This window comes from Ranitomeya variabilis, chromosome 7 (assembly GCF_051348905.1).
Source record: "Ranitomeya variabilis isolate aRanVar5 chromosome 7, aRanVar5.hap1, whole genome shotgun sequence".
Lineage (NCBI taxonomy): Eukaryota > Metazoa > Chordata > Amphibia > Anura > Dendrobatidae > Ranitomeya > Ranitomeya variabilis.
The window spans coordinates 163,641,163-163,660,658 of NC_135238.1; the positions used below are offsets into that span (position 1 = coordinate 163,641,163).

Genomic DNA, 19,496 nt, shown 5'->3' on the forward strand with positions numbered 1-19,496 from the left:
CATGTTTTTATTAAGGAGATGGAAAAACTTCCTATTTTGCTGTACTAAAATAATAAAGAGGTGGTCCACTACAATGTGTAATGCGCTCATTGATTTAAACCTTTTAAATACGTATTTTTGTAAATATTTTGTTTCCCTATTTGCCTGTAAGTGGCGCTATCGCTGCTCGCTCAGTCCCGATCATGTGACTCCCGGCTACATCCACCACTGACATCCTGATGTCACACCAACTTCCGGACTCCATTGCATCACCGAGGTGTGACCTAGTTGCACACACCCTCGTGGTCGACACTCGTGGTCGATTCGACCTTGGCCGGTGTTTCGCAGTCCAGTATCTAGAGAGCGCTTACAGCCAAAAAAAGCAGGGGAGAGAAGGATACTGGGCTGTGACATGCGGGGGACACTCCACCCACAGCCCAGGCAACCAGAGGAAGTCAGTGCGACTTTAACCCCTTCATTCCACAGCCAATTTTTGGTTTTGATTTTTTTTGTACACTTCTTCCAAGTGTCACACCTTTCCTTTCATTTTCTACATAATCAGATGAGGGCTTGTTTGTATGCGAGATAAGTTGCAGTTTTGAGTGTCACCATTCATTTTTCTTCAAAATTCTTTTTATTATGGTATTTTTACAGTATAGGGGATAATGGGTCAGGAAAGCAATGAAGGGAAACATTCATTTTTCCATCCAAGATTCCAGGTTCAGTGAAATGGTGAAATAAAAACCCATGCAATTCCATCATTGATTGGTAAAAATGACCAGACAAGATGATTCCACAGATCAGTATGAAAATGGCAAACCAAAATGTATGTATGTATATATATATATATATATATATATATATATATATATATATATATATATATATGTATGTATATATACATATATACATAAACACAGGGTAAGAAAAAATGTGCACACAAAAAACCCCGCAAGTAGCCTAATTTAAATAATAGGTGCAGAAATTCTGCAACATCAAAAGTTAACAAAAGCTCAATGTGGGAACGTAGCCTAAAAGTCTTACACAGGGTTTCTGAACTCTTGAAATTACTATGATATTGTGGTGCTGTGTAATCACAGAACCATTGACCAGGGTTGCAAAAAACGTGTTGAGAAAAAAAAAAAGCCGCATTTACTTCTAAAGCTTTTAACAGAATAAGAAATGAAGCGACCAGGAAGCCATTTTCCTCCAGTCATGTTCCAGAACTGCAACCTCCCTGGAGACCCAGAGGTACAAGGTTCAGTGCTCAGAGACATGGCCAAGGTAAGGAGGCGGAAAACCTGACCACCACTGAGCAGGATACATGAGCTGAAATTTCAAGCCTCGGCCAAGAAATATCTGAAGACAGATTTATCAAAGGGTTTATGGACTGATGAGATGAGAGTTACTCTTGAGGACCAGATTTATGGGCCTGCGACTGAATCAGTTCCGGGCACAGACACCCTCATCAACTCAGACACTAGCAAGTTGGAGGTGGGCACTGCTATGGGCTGGTATTATTAATGATGAGCTAGTTGGACCTTTGCAGGTTGAAGATGGACTCAAATCAACTCCCAAACCTACTGCTAGATTGTAGAAGACACTTTCCTAAGCAGTGGTACAGGAAAGAGTCCGCATCTTTCAAGAAAACCCTGATTTTGGTGCAGGACAATGCACGATCACAGCATCGAAGTCTCCTCTGACCTTAACCTTATTGAGAACTTGTGATCCCGTCTCAAATGGCAGATTTACGGTGAAGGAGAACAGTCCCTCTCTGATCAGTGTCTGCGAGGCTGTGGTTGGTGCTGCCCAAAAAGTTAATGGTCAACAGATTAAGAAACTGACAGACTCCATGGATAGAAGGCTTATGTCTGTTACTGTATGGTACATTTGAAGTTGTTTTAAGTGTAACAGATGGAAAAAACAAACAAACAATGGAGATGGAAGATGTGTGTTTTTCATTTAGTTGCATAATTCAGAACATGTTGATATTCTCCTAAGAAATACAAAACCTCACTTTTATTTAAATAATCAGGGTTATTAATCTTTTGGAGTGACCGACAGAAACTGTAGTTGTTCCAATAACAAAATTAATCATGAAAAATACAAATTGCCTAATAATTCTGCTTCACATTCGCCATAGAACCCAGGTGGCAGAGACGGGGATCTTCAGTAATTCACAGAGGAATTTAAATGCAAAATCAAAAAAACTGATCTGGACTATAACGTGGTATATGTGCAAAGTGTAAGAGCATGTTCACACAGTGACCACTTCATGGAAAAAACCCAAGAAAAAAAAAAAGAGAATATACTCTATAGCAAGTAAATCATGAGCGGTAATAGCACATGTAAATAACATGGGGGACTTCGGTAACACTATTTTCATCAAAAATGCATGAAAGCCATCCCACCACGAGAAGGTGCACCCATGGGACAGTCCTAACTAGTCTCTAGAACCTTATCTTGTGTCCAACAAGGTCAATGTGAATAAGGGCAGAGGAGGAAGGGCCAGACAGACACCCATCCATGGGAAGCCATACAGATAGAAACAGTGTTAACCAAGTGCCCTATGTTATTTATATGCAATATTACTAGTGATGAGTGAACGTACTCGGATAAGGTGTTATCTGAGCATGCTCGGGTGCCAACAGAGTGACTTCAGCATGCTCGAGAAATATCTTTCCCAGCAGCTGCTTGTATCACGGCTGTTCAACAGCCACAACGCATGCATGGATTGCCCGTTTGTTAGGTCATCTGTGCAAGTGTTGCAGCTGTCGAACAGCCGTGACACTTACAGGAGCGGGCACAAGAACATATTTTTTGAGCATGCCGAAGTCACTCTGTTAGCACCTGAGCATGCTCACATAACACCTTATCTGTGCACGTTAAACCATCACTAATACCTAAGCTTTGTTGCATCGTCTACACTGCTGTTAGTGTATTAGACTGCGGATTGGTCACTGGACACATTAATATTGATGTTTCAGAAGCAATAGATTACCTAATGGAAATGCAATCTACATACTTGGTGAAGCGGGTGTGATAAAGCATTAACACAACGATCAGTTTGTAGAGCGGAACTGGTGAAAAATACTAAAACATGTCGACCAGTGGCCTCGACTTCTATCTGTAGCTAGACAATGCCACCTAGTGGTGAATATACTGTACAGCAGGCGTTGCATGGCTATTCTCAGTAAAGCTTTGCGCCTACAGTTATCAAAACAGTTGAAAAGAAAAGGTGAAAAGATGTGACATAAGACAGAACGTGTGCACAGCGATGTGTTGTCGTTTGGACTATGTTCATTTACTGGGGCACTCTTTTCGGGTTATTTCTTATGCAGAATCCTCTTGAAAAAGACGCAATTAGCTCCTACTTACTGTGTAAAGTATTAGACACTTTTTCCTAACTAGAATCACTCACGGGAAGCATTTTTTGATTTTTGGTAAACTTCATGACCACTAAACAGATTAATCAAAAGTAACAAACAAAACACAGCTATATTATAAAACACTAAAATGTACTCGCCTCTTTGTTTGTATCTTCTCCCTGTGTTTGCGTGGGTTTCCTCTGGGATTCTCCGGTTTCCTCCCACAATCCAAAGACATACTGATAGGGAATGTAGATTGTGAGCCCCATCGGGGACAGTGATGATAATGTGTGCGAATTGTAAAGCGCTGCGGAATATGTTAGCGCTATATAAAAATAAAGATGATTATTTCCCTGGCGATCCAGGGCTGCTCCTCCGATGGTCGTCTGATCTTTGTTTACTAGTAATCAGTACTGCAGCCAATAAGTGTCTCAGGGGTCACATACCGCAATACTGGCACTATGGCACCTATTGCTGAGGGGTGGTGCCAGTAATACTTGCATAGGAACGTCAGAGCATCCCACAGGTGCCGTTTTTTTTTTTTTTTTAAACAAAACTTGGATAAGCTCTTTAATAGCTGAACATGGGGGATTCCCAACAGCAGGACTCAACTATGAGGGCACACTCAGACGTCTGTATAACTCGGATGGAGACCAGAAAGCAGTGCACGGACTGGCAGGTGGCTCTCTCCACCCGAGAAATACATGAAGCTGTCATGCTCAGGTCAAGAGAGCGGCCAGCCATCCATACACTGCATTTCAATCTCCGTCCGATTTACAGTTGTACTCAAAAGTTTACATACCCCGGCAGAGTTTCTGCTTTCTTGGCCTTTTTTCAGAGAATATGAATGATAACACCAAAACTTTTTCTCCCTCTAACATCAATGACAGCTTGAAGTCTTTTGTGGTAGTTATGGATGAGGTTCTTTATTTTCTCAGATGGTAAAGGTGCCCACTCTTCTTGGCAAAAAGCCTCCAGTTCCTGTAAATTCCTGTGCTGTCTAGCATGAACTGCACGCTTGAGATCTCCCCAGAGTGGCTCAATGATATTGAGGTCATGCGACTGAGATGGCCACTCCAGAACCTTTACTTTGTTCTGCTGTAGCCAATGACAGGTCGACTTAGCCTTGTGTTTTAGATCGTTGTCATGCTGGAAAGTCCAAGTACATCCCATGCCAGCTTCCGGGCTCATGATTGCAAATTTGCCTCCAGTATTTGCTGACAATGTGCTGCATTCATCTTTCCTTCAACTTTGACCAAGTTTCCTGCGCCTTTATAGCTCACACATCCCCAAAACATCAGCGATCCACCTCCGTGCTTTACAGTAGGAATGGTGTTCATTTCATCATAGGCCTTGTTGACGTCTCTCCAAATGTAACGTTTATGGTTGTGGCCAAAAAGTTCAATTTTGGTCTCATCACTCCAAATTACCTTGTTCTAGAAGTTTTAAGACTCGTCTCTGTGCTGTTTTTTTATATTGCCAATTATAATTATATCTTTGCCATGTTTGTCTATATTCGTTGACAGTATCCATATTTTCATCTGTATGTTCAGCATACATACATTCTTTCTGCTTAGGGCATCTTGCAATTGTTCAGGAGACAAAGAGTCACAGGGCCATTTGTATGTGTTATATTTGTGCTATACCTGTGCTTTATTTAGTATATGATTATTATATCGATATGCCATTAGTTTTTTTGGATATGTATATTGCTTAGGTATATGACACTTCATTTTGTACACAGTTTCTATAGGGCATTTACCCTTGTTTGGCCACTATATTAGTCATGGATCATTGTGGGGATTTGTGGTGTGCCATTTGTTTTTAATGTTTTTATTATGTCAATAAAGTTTACCTTTTTATATTGTTGATACGTATTGTGGTGTGCAGCAGTTTTCAGTGGACTCTTTTCTTGTTTTTTCTCAGGTTTCTTTATATTGTTCTGCAAGATACTTTGTGGCATTTGCGCAGTAATGGCTTTCTTTTGGCGACTCGACCATGCAGCCCATTTTTCTTCAAGTGCCTCCTTATTGTGCATCTTGAAACAGCCACACCGCAAGTTTTCAGAGATTCCTGTATTTCAGCTGATGTTATTTGTGGGTTTTTCTTTGCATCCCAAACAATTTTCCTGGCAGTTGTGAACGACATTTTTGTTGGTCTACCTGACCGTGGTTTTGTTTTTACAGAGCCCCTGATTTTTCCATTTGTTAATCAAAGTTTGAACGCTGCTGGCTGGCATTATCAATTCCTTGGATATCTTTTTGTATCCCTTTCCTATTTTATACAGTTCAACTACCTTTTCCCATTCATCTGTTGACAATTCTTATGCTTTCCCCCATGACTCACAATCCAGAAATGTCAGTGGCTGGATGAAAGATACCAGAGTCTGTCTGGATCCCAGAAACTCACTCAGCTTTTATGCACACACTGATTACAAGCAAACAGGTCACAGGTGAGGATGTCACCTTTAGTAGCCATTCAAACCCATTTGTGTCAACTTCTGTGCATGTTATCAGGCCAAAATCACCACGGTATGTGATCTTTTGATCAGGGTCATTTGGATGTTTTGGGTTGTCATTATGAATTAAAAAGAGAAAACACAGTAGTTGGACAATAAATGGCTTCACCCAACCACTAACCATGAGTGGAGAAAAAGTTTTGGTGTTATCGTTCATATTCTCTGAAAAAAGGCCAAGAAAGCAAAAATTCTGCTGGGGTGTGTAAACTTTTGAGCACAACTGTATTCTACTGTCTAAATGCGCCTTTAAACGGTAGCCAGAGACCTAGTAACTAATCATTAAAACTTAAAGTGACCCAGATTATGACGGCATAACAACAATCACTATTGAATATCTCATTAACAACACTCAAAAGTGTTCGCATCTCGGCTTCAGGAAAATGGCCGCCGCGATCTCCATCTGCGCACGCGCGGCATCCCGCGGCCATTTTCCTGAAGCCCCGGGAAGCAGAGCACTCCATCTGCGCACGCACAGCCTCGGGAAGATGGCCACCGCCACCGATAACCAGGGGAATAGCACAGATCGCGCTCTTTTTCGGCTGTTGCGCATGCGAGAACCACTACGCCAACGCCGGGAAGATAAGCAAGAGGTGGGGGAGAAACAGCCATTTCACCACGCCCTTTTGACCAGACCAGCGTGATTGACAGGCGAAAACGGCGACTTTTGTAAGGTATTTCGTCAGCATAGGTGGGGAATCAGGGGACAAAAAATACACTATTGTAAAGCACAGCTCAGGCCCTATTTAACGGTATTTTTATCTCATACTGAAAAAACGGGGTGACAGGTTCCCTTTAAAGTGATAAAACAGGGGCGAACGCCAAGATTTTAGGCAAATATTATTTTACGCTTTTTTTTTTTTTTTTTTTTTTTTTTTTATAGTTGCAATTCTGTTTCCCTAGTGTGGCTGTACGAGTGGTTTTGCCGTATCAGTTATCAAACTACAGACAGACACAGTTATTAGAAGACCTTTATTGACCTATAAAAACAGTTGAGGTATAGACAGAACAGATTCACTGCTCTAAAGTCCCACTTAAAAACAAGTGTCATTTTTTTCTACAGTGGAACGGTGTAATATATATATTTTCTTTTTTTTTTTTTTAAAAAAAAAAAGGAAAAAAATCACTTATAGAAAACTAGTGACTTATGCATATCAAAATATTAATTGCACAGACCGCTCACCAAAAATTAAAATGTACTTCCACAGTGATGAACCAGCAATACCTAAAGGTGATTTCTCATAATTGGGGGTCCGATTTTCCTGTGTGAACAAAGGATGTGCACTGCCGATCCATACAAAGGCTATGGGACTGAGAGACAATGAACTCCGCTATTTCCAACAGTCCCCTAGACAATGAACTGAATGGCCTTCATACAAGCGCACAACCACTCCATCCACTGGGGGTCCCCCTTTTTCTTGATTCCAGGGGTCAGACCCCAATCAGGCTCTTACTACCCATCTGATTGGTGGGGGATAAGTTCATTTATGAGAAAACCTGCTCAGCAAGGCATATGGCACATTTATCTTAGTACTAAAGATGTCTACAGTCAAAGCCTGTGGGGTAGGGAGGATGGAGACATATAGGAGACAGAAGTATACGAATATCACACAACGTATCGTCATATTGGAACAGGAAAAAAAAACAAACAATGAACACAAATATTAAATGTGGTTTTACTACAAAAACCCAATAAAGACCCCTGTGAACATATTTTGTGCATTATGAGCTTCTTCACAACCCAGATTGTCCATGAATATACATGTATTCTCCGCACCAGTCTTTTCAATTATTTTTTATATATTTTTTCTTATCTCAAACTACTATTCGCTGTTGGTCATGTAACCCGTGTTAATACTGTGTTCACAAGAGACAGCACCAGAGCTAAGCCCGCTGAGGCTCTAAGGAAAGATATCCCACGTGAGAGTGCCAGAGAGTTAGACAGCACACAGAGGTTTTCCCTTTAAACCCTAGCATGGGATCCGTGGCCTCCCAGGGCAGGGGGTCTGTGGAGGTCAGTACACGATTTTCCAGTGTGTGGGCTGCTCACAATTCTTTTCTTTGTCTCCACAGAACCGGTTGTAGGTCGTCTTTGGATCGAAGCCTAAAATCTCTCGCTCTTCATGAATACGGAATGAGAAGGTGGAGACGGAGGTACCGATGAAGTATCTGTCAAGGATCAGAAGCGAGATAATGAAATAGGTCTACACACAATGATATAAAGACTGCCCAACATGAAAAACTAAACTCCAGACCAGGGCTGTCCTACTCCAGACAATGACCTAAGTGTTGGGGTTAGAAATGAAGCCTACTTTAGTATCAGTGGGATCCAAGAAGGCATAAGCGTCTCCACTACGTTGGGACCTAGAAGGACTGCACTATCCACCTTCTACCACTTGCCAGATCTATCTAGCTCAAGGAAAAAAAAACAAAAAACAGCTCGTTGCTGTCAGAGAATATTGGGGGGGGGGGGGGGGGGGGTTGGGAGGGAGAGTTTTGCAACTGCCAACGAGCCAAAGGCTGGAGACCACTGCTTTATACAATGCAAGGGATGACAAGGATTTTTTAACATGGCGATACAAAAACTTGAAAACATTAAGAAAGTCTGTCACCAGTTTTTTGCTACCCCATCTGAGAGCAGCATAATGTAAGGGAATAAACCCTGATTCCAGCGATGTATCACTTACTGGGCTGTTTGCTGTAGTTTTTATAAAATCAGTTTCATCACCAGGAGATTATCATTAAGGGACTAGTCAACCTGCTGCCATTTAGTCCTTTGTATTCATGAGATCTGTGTAAGGCTATGTTCACACTTTGCGGTTTTTGCTGCGGATCCGCAGCGGATTTGCAGCTGCGGATCCGCAGCCGTTTTCCATGCAGGGTACAGTACAATGTTACCCTATGGAAAACAAAAACCGCTGTGCCCACTTTGCGTTTTTCCACTTGAAAATCCGCGCTGATTTTCTGTGGAAAAAAAGAAGTAGCATGTCAATTCTTTCTGCGGATTCCGCAGCGGTTTTCCACCTGCACCAATAGGAAAGTGCAGTTGGAAACCCGCAGTGGAATCCGCAGTAGAAACCGCACAAAAAACCGCAGTGAAAACCACCGCGGTTTTGCAATGCGGTTTTTCCAAATCCGCAGCTGAAAAATCCGCAGCAAAAAAAGGAAAGTGTGAACAAGCCCTAGCCCCGCTCACACCACTGACTGGCAGCTTTCTGTGTACACTGGGCATAGGCGGTGTTAAATATTATTTAAGGCTATTCATTTTTACTCTTAGCTCTGTACTAAGTATATTTGCGGACATGTAGGTTATCTCTGTACACTTGGCTCAGGGTACATGGTAGCGCCATACATAGAAACAGGTGCTATGTGACATATATAAACCATGTGACACACAGAGGAGGGTGGTCTCTTCACTTGACTCCTCATTCGAGGGTCTGTATGCTGAGCCGCTGACATGTACTTCTAAAGGCCTGATCCACGTGCTCCCGCTCCTGCAACATTTTAAGCTATAACCTTCACATTGACACACACAAATTTCTATTCAGAACCCAGGAAAGATGAGGGAAAAAAAAAAAAAACTTAAACCTTTTTAATAAGCTAATTATGGACAAATTGACAATTTCTTTGTAACTACTTCACCTATTACTTTTGGGGGATAATCCAATAAACCACTACATTTTTTAATAAGAATTATTGTGATGTTTTCATTGGAGAATTGCATCTGGTAAGAAGTCCTGAATAAATGTAAAGTATATTTAACAGGCAGAAAGCTGCCAATCAGTGTTAGGGGAGTAGCTGGACTACATGGCTGCAGGTTTACTAGTCCTCTAGTGATAATCTCCTGCTGATAAAACAGTGATATTATTAAAACTATAGTAAGCAGCCTAGAAGGTGACATCACTGGAATCAGGGTCTCTGTCTCTTACATTACGTTGCTCTCAGATTAGGTGGGAAAAACCTGGTGACAGATTCCTTTTAATGGGATTTTCCACTTTATGGGGGAGTGGAGTGGCATATAAGGCTATGTGCACACGTTCAGGATTTCTTGCAGAAATTTCCTGAGCAAAGCTAGATATTTTCTGCAAGAAATCTGCATGCGTTTTTCTCGCGTTTTTACCGCATTTTTACCGCATTTTTTTTTGTGGATTTTTCCGGAGGTTCCCAATGCAATAATAAAGTGGGAAATCCGCAAAATGAATGAACATGCTGCGTTTTTTACCACGATGCGTTTTTTTTCGCAGAAAAAAACGCATCATGTGCACAAAAATTGCGGAATGCATTCTAAATGATGGGATGCATAATGTATGCGTTTTTTTCGTGTTTTATAGCGAAAAAACGCGAAAAATCTGCTACGTGTGCACACAGCCTAAAAGCATTTTGTGTCTACTTTCCTTTAAGTGGAAAAACGTTTCAGGTCCATTTACAAAAAAAAACAATATTCAACAAATGAGTATATATAAGAACACTTGTTCCTGATCATTAGGCTGTGTAACATGCTGCAGATTTTATGTGGGCCATTAAATCATTGCCACTTGTAAAACAGAGTACATGCATGTTGCATCGTGACAGCAATTCTATTAATGATTGTTGTATTCCGGTAAAGTTGTGTTGGCCCATGTTAACGGATGCCCATCACCTTACAAACAGACGATCGGTGCTCATGTATGGGCATAAGCAAATTGCCTCTTCAGAGAAAAAGATGACAAACTCTATAGCGCCACCTGTTGGAAGTAGCGATCCTACAAGTCACAATCAACCCTTTAACGAGTCGTGTAATATGACTTAGGTTAAAAGCCAGATCAGTCTCTCAATTCGCAGACACGGTGTTTCGGGCTGTTGGCCCTCGTCAGTGCGAAGCATGAGAACTAATTTGGCTAGATGAGAGGCTCTGGAGTGGGGTCTAAGGGGCAACGTTCTCATATGGTGAAGGGTTGATTGTGACTTGTAGGATCGCTACTTCCAACAGGTGGCGCTATAGAGATTAAGTCCGCTTTTCTTCTGAAGAGGCAATTTGCATATTTAATTTCCCAGAGGAGCATTGCACGGTGAATAATCCTCCTTACCCTAACAAGCCAGAGCTGGTATGTCACTCTCCATAAGGAGAAACGTTGCCCCATGTATGGGCAGAAATCTGCCCTTCTAGATGTAATTTTAAGACCCATATTTACACTCATGCTATTGGGATGAACAAGACGTGTGCGTTACCTGGCATGGGCACAGATCCACTGATCTATGATTGCAACTCCTCCGTCCTTGTACAGCTCCAGTTCCTCTCCGGTAGGTTCAAACCTCACCATTTCAGGGATCAGCTTTTGCAGCTCCTCAAGGTCTGACATAAAGGATTTAGAAAACACTTCATAAAAGTGGCATTACTCCATATTCCATGTGCTCGGGCTTTGTACACTTTTAAAAAGGTAGATAAGAAATAATCCAACAAAAATCAGAAATAAAAATAATGAGGGACAATTGAGAACAATGGTGCCGAAGGTTATTATACAAATCTATAAAATACACCATTCACCATGACATAGGTAAAGCAAACCTGCTTGGACAAGGCATTATCCGAGCATGGCTGTGTGCTAATAGAGGGTCTTCTGAGTGCTCGTATAACATGTTCCAGTCCCCGCAGCTGTACATCTCACAGCCGTAACACATTCATTCATTCCCTGTTTGTTAGACAATCCCTGCATGTGTTGTGGCTGTCGAATAGCCATGAGAGATGCAGCCGCAGGGACTCGGAACATAGTATTCGAGCACACTGAAGTCACTTGGTTAGCACATGAGCATGCTCAGATAACACCTTATCCCAGAACATTCTCTCATCACTAATAGGCCACTATATGGCATCCATCGGTGACTTCATTCGATGGATGATTCCTTCTGATAGGTCATCAATGTAAGATTGGTGGGGGTCCCATACTGGGAACCTTTACTGTTCATCCATTATTGGCTGGGTATAAACACTGAATGGAGCAGCACTGCACAACTCCGCTCAATACGTAGCAGTCACTGCTGGGTAATGTGCATCAGCTCCTATTCAATGATTCCATCTGGCCAGGGCCAAATACAGCAGGCTGGTGGGGGGGCTGGGTACTGGAACCCCACCGATGAATTATTGATGACCTGCACTAAAGATAGGCCATCAATATCACGTGACCGGAGAACCCAATTTACCGTATTTTTCGGACTATAGGACGCACCGGACTATAAGGCGCACCCAGGTTTTAGAGGTGGAAAATAGGGAAAAAAATATTTGAAGCAAAAAAAATGTGGTAAAATATTTAATAACATAAATAACATACTATTATATGTGGTGTTATTATATATAATAGTACGTTATTATGTTGGAAGCTGCGGGACCAGTGTGGTGTCTGTGAAGTACTATATGAAGATGCTGGAGGGTGAGTATAAGAATGGGGGCACAGGGCTTATAGTGAAAGCACCACTCCAGCACTGCAAAATAACACTGGAGTGCTGCTTTAAAATCCCATGGGAGAACTATAACTCCCAGCATGTCCTGCAGATCCTATGACATGCTGGGAGTTATAGTTCACCAAAGGAGTGGCAGAGTGCTTTATTGTGTTTTGTAAAGACTAACCTCTTAATTGTGGGAGCCAGCCTGTGGTGAGGTAAAAGCTGGAGCATCCCATGGCTGCACACACAGAGCCCTCTCTCTTGTTGCCTTTCCACAGCGCACGCGCAGGACATAGGAGGAAGCTGCAGATTCTAGGTGGGAGTCTGAAGGACCTGTGATGATGTCAGAAGAGGGAGGGCTCTGAGCTGCCATGTGATGCTCCAGCCCGCCCACTTCTGACATCACACAGGTCCTCCTTGTGCACCACAGACAGCTCAGCGTCCAGCACAGGCAGGTATGCAGCGATCTCCTGGCCCCTGCTGCTGCTGCCTCCTCCCCCAGAATCAGTGCTGGGGAAACTGTGTGGCTGCTTAAGTGCAGTATTCATTTGCTGCTCCTGGCTCACCGCTCAGCTGATCGGTGGGCGGGGAGCCGCTAATGAATATTCACTGCACTTAATCAGCGGGGCCATGTGGTTTCCCCAGCAGCTGATTCCGGCAGCGGGGACATCCTGAAGTGGGATATCATTGCGATCCCACTCGCTGCTGCCCCCCTCCCCACATGCTATATCCGTACTATAAGACGCACCCACACTTTCCTCGCAAATTTGGAGGAAAAAAAGTGCGTCTTATAGTCGGAAAAATACGGTATATGATGTAAAGAAAAAGATAAATCCTAATAAAATCTGTACACCTGCCTTGTCTGTCAGCATCTGTAGCAATAAAAACCTTCTTTAGCTTCAGTTTCTTCAAAAGACTGTGAATTTCTTCTGTTGCCCGTCGTAGGCTGGGTACATCATCTCTGTGCCCCCAAATAAAGTCTTTTCTTCTAAGGTGAACACCAAGGTAAGGTCCTCCTAATGGTGCGCTAGGCTTCTGCTATACAGAAAACACTGGACATGAATACTTTGCCTCCTTCTTGGCCGCTTATTCAGGTTATGCCCCAAAATATTTAGGAGATTGGTCACATTAGGTGATCTGCTAACACCACTATGTTTATTTCCATCACTAATGCAATAATTAGACATTTATTACCTTCGCTTTGGTCCAGTCTTCATTGAACACTGTTTTGTCATCTTCATCATTAGACTCCAGAAAGTTGGCCCTGAACTCATCCCCCACTATCCTCAGATGCCGAGCAAACACCATACTGCGACGTGTCTGCAGACAGAAAGTATGACATTGGGTTAAAATATATACATTTCAACATTAAAATTCTGATCATAAAGGAGTTATCCAGGACTAACTTAGTTTTTTGGCTCATAGTACAAAATACAAGCAGGTACCTTCCTGTTCTCTCCGGCGCGGGTTCAGAGCGGCCACTCATCGCTCCTGCAAGCCATTTAGCTCCTCCAGGTTGAGCAGCCAGCTTCCTGCAGTTTGGCAGTGGGGAGCTGGCTGTCAATCATCATAAAGGCAGTTATGCCCATCAACACAGCAGAGTGGAAGAGATGCTACTGCTCTGTCAACAGTCTGCATTGGGCAGAACAGGCAGGTAGTCAGCAACTACCTGCCTGCTAGTCCTTAAGCCCATAGTAAAGAACTAATGTAGCCTGGATAATCCTTTTATTACTTGAATAATACACAAAATACAGAATACATCACTCACAATTCTACACAGTACACACAAAACACATAAGCCTCAGTTCATTTGAAAGTCTTAATGAAGGAAATGATGGAGTAACAAGCGCCAAATTTATTAAGAGGTGTTCTCTTAGTGAATTTGGTTCAACTACTGTGCATCAGTGCCAGAAATGAACGCCAGTCAGTGATGGTCATGATTTATTTCACTTTTATGACATAAATGTTGATGAATTTGTCAGAGGAGACTGGTCTCGATCAGTCCGAGCTCTGCACACTGGTCTCGATCAGTCCGAGCTCTGCACACTGGTCTCGATCAGTCCGAGCTCTGCACACTGGTCTCGATCAGTCCGAGCTCTGCCCACTGGTCTCGATCAGTCCGAGCTCTGCCCACTGGTCTCGATCAGTCCGAGCTCTGCCCACTGGTCTCGATCAGTCCGAGCTCTGCCCACTGGTCTCGATCAGTCCGAGCTCTGCCCACTGGTCTCGATCTGTCCGAGCTCTGCCCACTGGTCTCGATCAGTCCGAGCTCTCCCCACTGGTCTCGATCAGTCCGAGCTCTCCCCACTGGTCTCGATCTGTCCGAGCTCTGCCCACTGGTCTCGATCAGTCCGAGCTCTGCCCACTGGTCTCGATCTGCCCGAGCTCTGCCCACTGGTCTCGATCTGCCCGAGCTCTGCCCACTGGTCTCGATCTGTCCGAGCTCTGCCCACTGGTCTCGATCTGTCCGAGCTCTGCACACTGGTCTCGATCTGTCCGAGCTCTGCACACTGGTCTCGATCTGCCCGAGCTCTGCCCACTGGTCTCGATCTGTCCGAGCTCTGCCCACTGGTCTCGATCAGTCCGAGCTCTGCACACTGGTCTCGATCAGTCCGAGCTCTGCACACTGGTCTCGATCAGTCCGAGCTCTGCACACTGGTCTCGATCAGTCCGAGCTCTGCACACTGGTCTCGATCAGTCCGAGCTCTGCCCACTGGTCTCGATCAGTCCGAGCTCTGCCCACTGGTCTCGATCAGTCCGAGCTCTGCCCACTGGTCTCGATCAGTCCGAGCTCTGCCCACTGGTCTCGATCAGTCCGAGCTCTGCCCACTGGTCTCGATCTGTCCGAGCTCTGCCCACTGGTCTCGATCAGTCCGAGCTCTCCCCACTGGTCTCGATCAGTCCGAGCTCTCCCCACTGGTCTCGATCTGTCCGAGCTCTGCCCACTGGTCTCGATCAGTCCGAGCTCTGCCCACTGGTCTCGATCTGCCCGAGCTCTGCCCACTGGTCTCGATCTGCCCGAGCTCTGCCCACTGGTCTCGATCTGTCCGAGCTCTGCCCACTGGTCTCGATCTGTCCGAGCTCTGCACACTGGTCTCGATCTGTCCGAGCTCTGCACACTGGTCTCGATCTGCCCGAGCTCTGCCCACTGGTCTCGATCTGTCCGAGCTCTGCCCACTGGTCTCGATCAGTCCGAGCTCTGCACACTGGTCTCGATCAGTCCGAGCTCTGCCCACTGGTCTCGATCTGCCCGAGCTCTGCCCACTGGTCTCGATCTGTCTGAGCTCTGCCCACTGGTCTCGATCTGTCCGAGCTCTGCCCACTGGTCTCGATCAGTCCGAGCTCTGCCCACTGGTCTCGATCTGCCCGAGCTCTGCCCACTGGTCTCGATCTGCCCGAGCTCTGTCCACTGCTCTCGTTCTGTCCGAGCTCTGCCCACTGGTCTCAAAGTTATCAGGGTTGACCAAGACTTACATAAAAATCCGCAAACGTTGCACAACTTAGAGTTGTGCAAAATGTTCTTGTGTCATTTCAAGCAGCTTTAGTTCAGAGTCCAGCTGAAATCTGCTTGATGGATCGCAGCCACAATGTATAATCGCAGCCCACTGCGACACACCACAATCGGCTTATCTTGGGAACACGGCTTCTAAAAACATGGACTTTGGAAACTATTCTGCACGTTTTTGTGTCTAAGTTACATAGTAAACACATGTGTTTAGCTGAAAGGGAATGAATCATAAGAGAACTACATTATTTTATCCACATTTTTATAAATATGCAGGTTCGATAAGGTTTTCATATAAAAAAAAAAACCTAAGTATTGGCCTCTGATATGGCCGCTTCTAAAAATTAATAGCTAAAATATTTTAAAAAATAAAGCAAAATGTTACTTCTCCACTGCAGAATACATCTTATTAAAGGGGATAAGTGTGTGATTGCTGGGGGCCTGAAAGCTGGGAGAGGATAAGAGTCCCGAGTCCCATGTTTAGATGGTACAGTGGTTATTCTGCGTCCGACCACTCTCCTCATATCCCTGATGGAGGTAACGGACTGCTTTACTTGGCTGACAAAAAATGAAGAACAACAACTTCTGCTTCAGAAATAGTGCAGAGGCTGAGCACGTACACCTGCGCTACATTCAAGACTGTTCTGGGGGTTTCTGAGCCCCATTCTCACAATGGCTGGGGTCCCAGTGGTCTGACTCCCAGCGATGAGCTAGCAATCCCTTATTTTTCGGACAGGTAAAACATGAGACTTTGAGAAAGCCCATTTAAATCAATATAAAGATGTGCGTCCCAGATACACACATCGTACACACTAGGCATAACACACGCTCATTAAATATTGGCTCATAACACGGATATCCAGGTTGTAAAGAATTTGGTGCATATACATACATTCCAGTAATTCCTTCCGGCATAGTGATCGTGTAGAAGGTTTTCAGCTCTGTCCAACATTATGGACCTAAAGATGAAAAAGCAGAGCAGTTAGCGGGACTGCTGGGACAGGGGCCTGCGGACCAGGGCTGGGTGAATGGGCGTTTGTCTGCTCACCTTGCAGTGGTGTTCTTCAGTAGTACTGGAGCCATGATAGAGGCAGAGCCTTGTATAGAGAGACAGCTGACATTAAGCCCTCTGGTCTCTTCATAGCCCCAGAACCATCCCCTGCAAATAAACACACGTAGTAGTACCACTGTAGCAGTCCTGCCATAATAATAATAATAATAATTTTATTTATATAGCGCCAACATATTCCGCAGCGCTTTACAAATTATAGAGGGGACTTGTACAGACAATAGACATTACAGCATAACAGAAATCACAGTTCAAAATAGACACCAGGAGGAATGAGGGCCCTGCTCGCAAGCTTACAAACTATGAGGAAAAGCGGAGACACGAGAGGTGGATGGTAACAATTGCTTTAGTTATTTGGACCAGCCATAGTGTAAGGCTCGGGTGTTCATGTAAAGCTGCATGAACCAGTTGACAGCCTAAGTATGTAGCAGTACAGACACAGAGGGCTATTAACTGCATAAAGTGTATGAGAACATGATGAGAGGAACCTGATTATGTTTTTTTTTTTTTTTTTTTATGATAGGCCACACAGGGATCGTTAGGTTAATGCATTGAGGCGGTAGGCCAATCTGAACAGATGAGTTTTTAGGGCACGCTTAAAACTGTGGGGATTGGGGATTAATCGTATTAACCTGGGTAGTGCATTCCAAAGAATCGGCGCAGCACGTGTAAAGTCTTGGAGACGGGAATGGGAGGTTCTGATTATTGAGGATGCTAACCTGAGGTCATTTGCGGAGCGGAGGGCACGGGTAGGGTGGTAGACTGAGACCAGAGAGGAGATGTAGGGTGGTGCTGAGCCATGGAGTGCTTTGTGGATGAGGGTAGTAGTGCCATGACCTGAAATCAATGCTAACCATAACAAATGTGCCATCTAAACGTCTTTAAATACGAATATTGGTTTTGCCAGAATTTTTGGACGATTGCCCATGAAAAGGAAATGGGATAAAATAAAGAAGTAACCTACACTCCCACATTTAAACCCACACTCACTCTGCCATGTTCCCATGGCTGCATGTCTAGTGGCTTTTCGACAGCCGCAATACATGCGGGGATTGCCTGTTTGTTAGGAAATCCCTGCATGTTTTGCAGCTGTCAAACAGCCACTAGACATGCAGGCGCGGGGACTCGAACATAGAGTATCTTCGTGTGCTCAAAAACTATTAGCACATGAGCATGCTCGGATAACACCTTATCAGAGAATGGTCGCTCATCGCTATCTATAAACCTTTGTAATACATTGTATATTGGCAGAGGCTCAGCCAAATAGGAGGATATTCCTTGCCATTTTAAGCATAGTCTGTGCTTGACAGGCATGCATAGAATTGGCGTACATCACTAGACCAGAAAGCTGGAAACATAAGTGAACGTCAACCTGTGATGACCCTAAAATCTAGAGAACGGAGAATGAATGGTTTTATCGTCCTGCACATGCCCCGTATGCAATGCGCTAACTACTAACTTGTCTATGGCCATTAGCGGCTTGCAATAGTCTCTCATGAAGTAGGACTCTCAGGTACAGACCTGTAGTATCCATGCTTGTCCTCCGAGTACATGAGCTGATCGATACATGGTCTCGGGTCCACCTTCTCCTCCCATGTGCCTTCCTTCCAGCCCTCAGAGTAACCTTGTAGAACATACACCTGCTCAATGAATGGGCCTCCAGATTCTAGAAATTAACAAAAATGCAGATTATAAGGCTCAAAAAAAAGGATTGTGCTAGAACTAAAAGTTTAGAATTGTACACTTGAATTAGTACAAAAAACAGACAGACTTGGACAAGAAAGGAAAATATGCTATTTTGCCCAGATTTAGCTCTCCTTAAAAAAAATAAAAAAAGTAAAAAAACTCAACAAGTGATACATTTATGATGAATTTGGGTTAAACTGATGGACCCACACCATTCATAAGAACAAGTGAACAAAGTGGTACTGCGCACATCGGACCACCACTCTGTTCACTGTCTACGGGGGGATGGTCACTGCTCCATTCACAAGGGACCTTAGGACCTGTTTTCGGGGTCCATTGGAGCCTCATTGGTTGAGCGCCCACTAACCATTCATTTCTAATCTTGGACAAATGTTGCTCATGAGACAACCACTTTAGAGTAAGGCTCTGGTGGGTCGGTCAGATTGCACCCGCAAACCTCAGCTGTTATGCAGCTGCACCGTCTGGTCTTAACCTAAATTTTAGTTTTGGGAATTAAACTTTTATCTTTTTTCGACTTTGTAATAGTCATTGTTTTTAGTATTAACCCCTTCACCCCCGGAGCTTTTTCCGTTTTTCCGTTTTCGTTTTTCGCTCCCCTCCTTCCCAGAGCCATAACTTTTTTATTTTTCTGTCAATTTGGCCATGTGAGGGCTTATTTTTTGCGGGACGAGTTGTACTTTTGAACGACATCATTGGTTTTACCATGTCGTGTACTAGAAAACGGGAAAAAAATTCCAAGTGCAGTGAAATTGCAAAAAAAGTGCAATCCCACACTTGTTTTTTGCTTGCCTATTTTGCTAGGTTCACTAAATGCTAAAACTGACCTGCCATTATGATTCTCCCGGTCAGTACGAGTTCATAGACACCTAACATGACTAGGTTCTTTTTTACCTAAGTGGTGAAAAAAAATTCCAAACTTTGCAAAAAAATAAATAA

The 19,496-nt window shown here is 43.8% G+C and overlaps 1 protein-coding gene across 3 annotated transcripts in view; it reads right to left on the bottom strand.

The window, feature by feature from the left end:
• Positions 1–6,969: 6,969 nt before the first annotated feature.
• Positions 6,970–19,496, bottom strand: part of POFUT2 (protein O-fucosyltransferase 2) — a 30,846-nt gene continuing 18,319 nt past the window's right edge. For 2 of the 3 annotated variants that reach the window (XM_077272164.1, XM_077272166.1), the window contains exons 3-9: positions 18,375–18,519; positions 16,833–16,943; positions 16,677–16,743; positions 13,474–13,599; positions 13,137–13,317; positions 11,071–11,194; positions 6,970–8,031 (exon numbers count right to left, since the gene is read on the bottom strand). In XM_077272164.1, coding sequence (XP_077128279.1) covers positions 7,878–8,031; positions 11,071–11,194; positions 13,137–13,317; positions 13,474–13,599; positions 16,677–16,743; positions 16,833–16,943; positions 18,375–18,519 — 908 coding nt within the window. In that variant the 3' untranslated portion in view covers positions 6,970–7,877. The remainder of the gene's footprint in view (positions 8,032–11,070; positions 11,195–13,136; positions 13,318–13,473; positions 13,600–16,676; positions 16,744–16,832; positions 16,944–18,374; positions 18,520–19,496) is intronic. The other variant, XM_077272165.1, reaches the window with a different exon arrangement.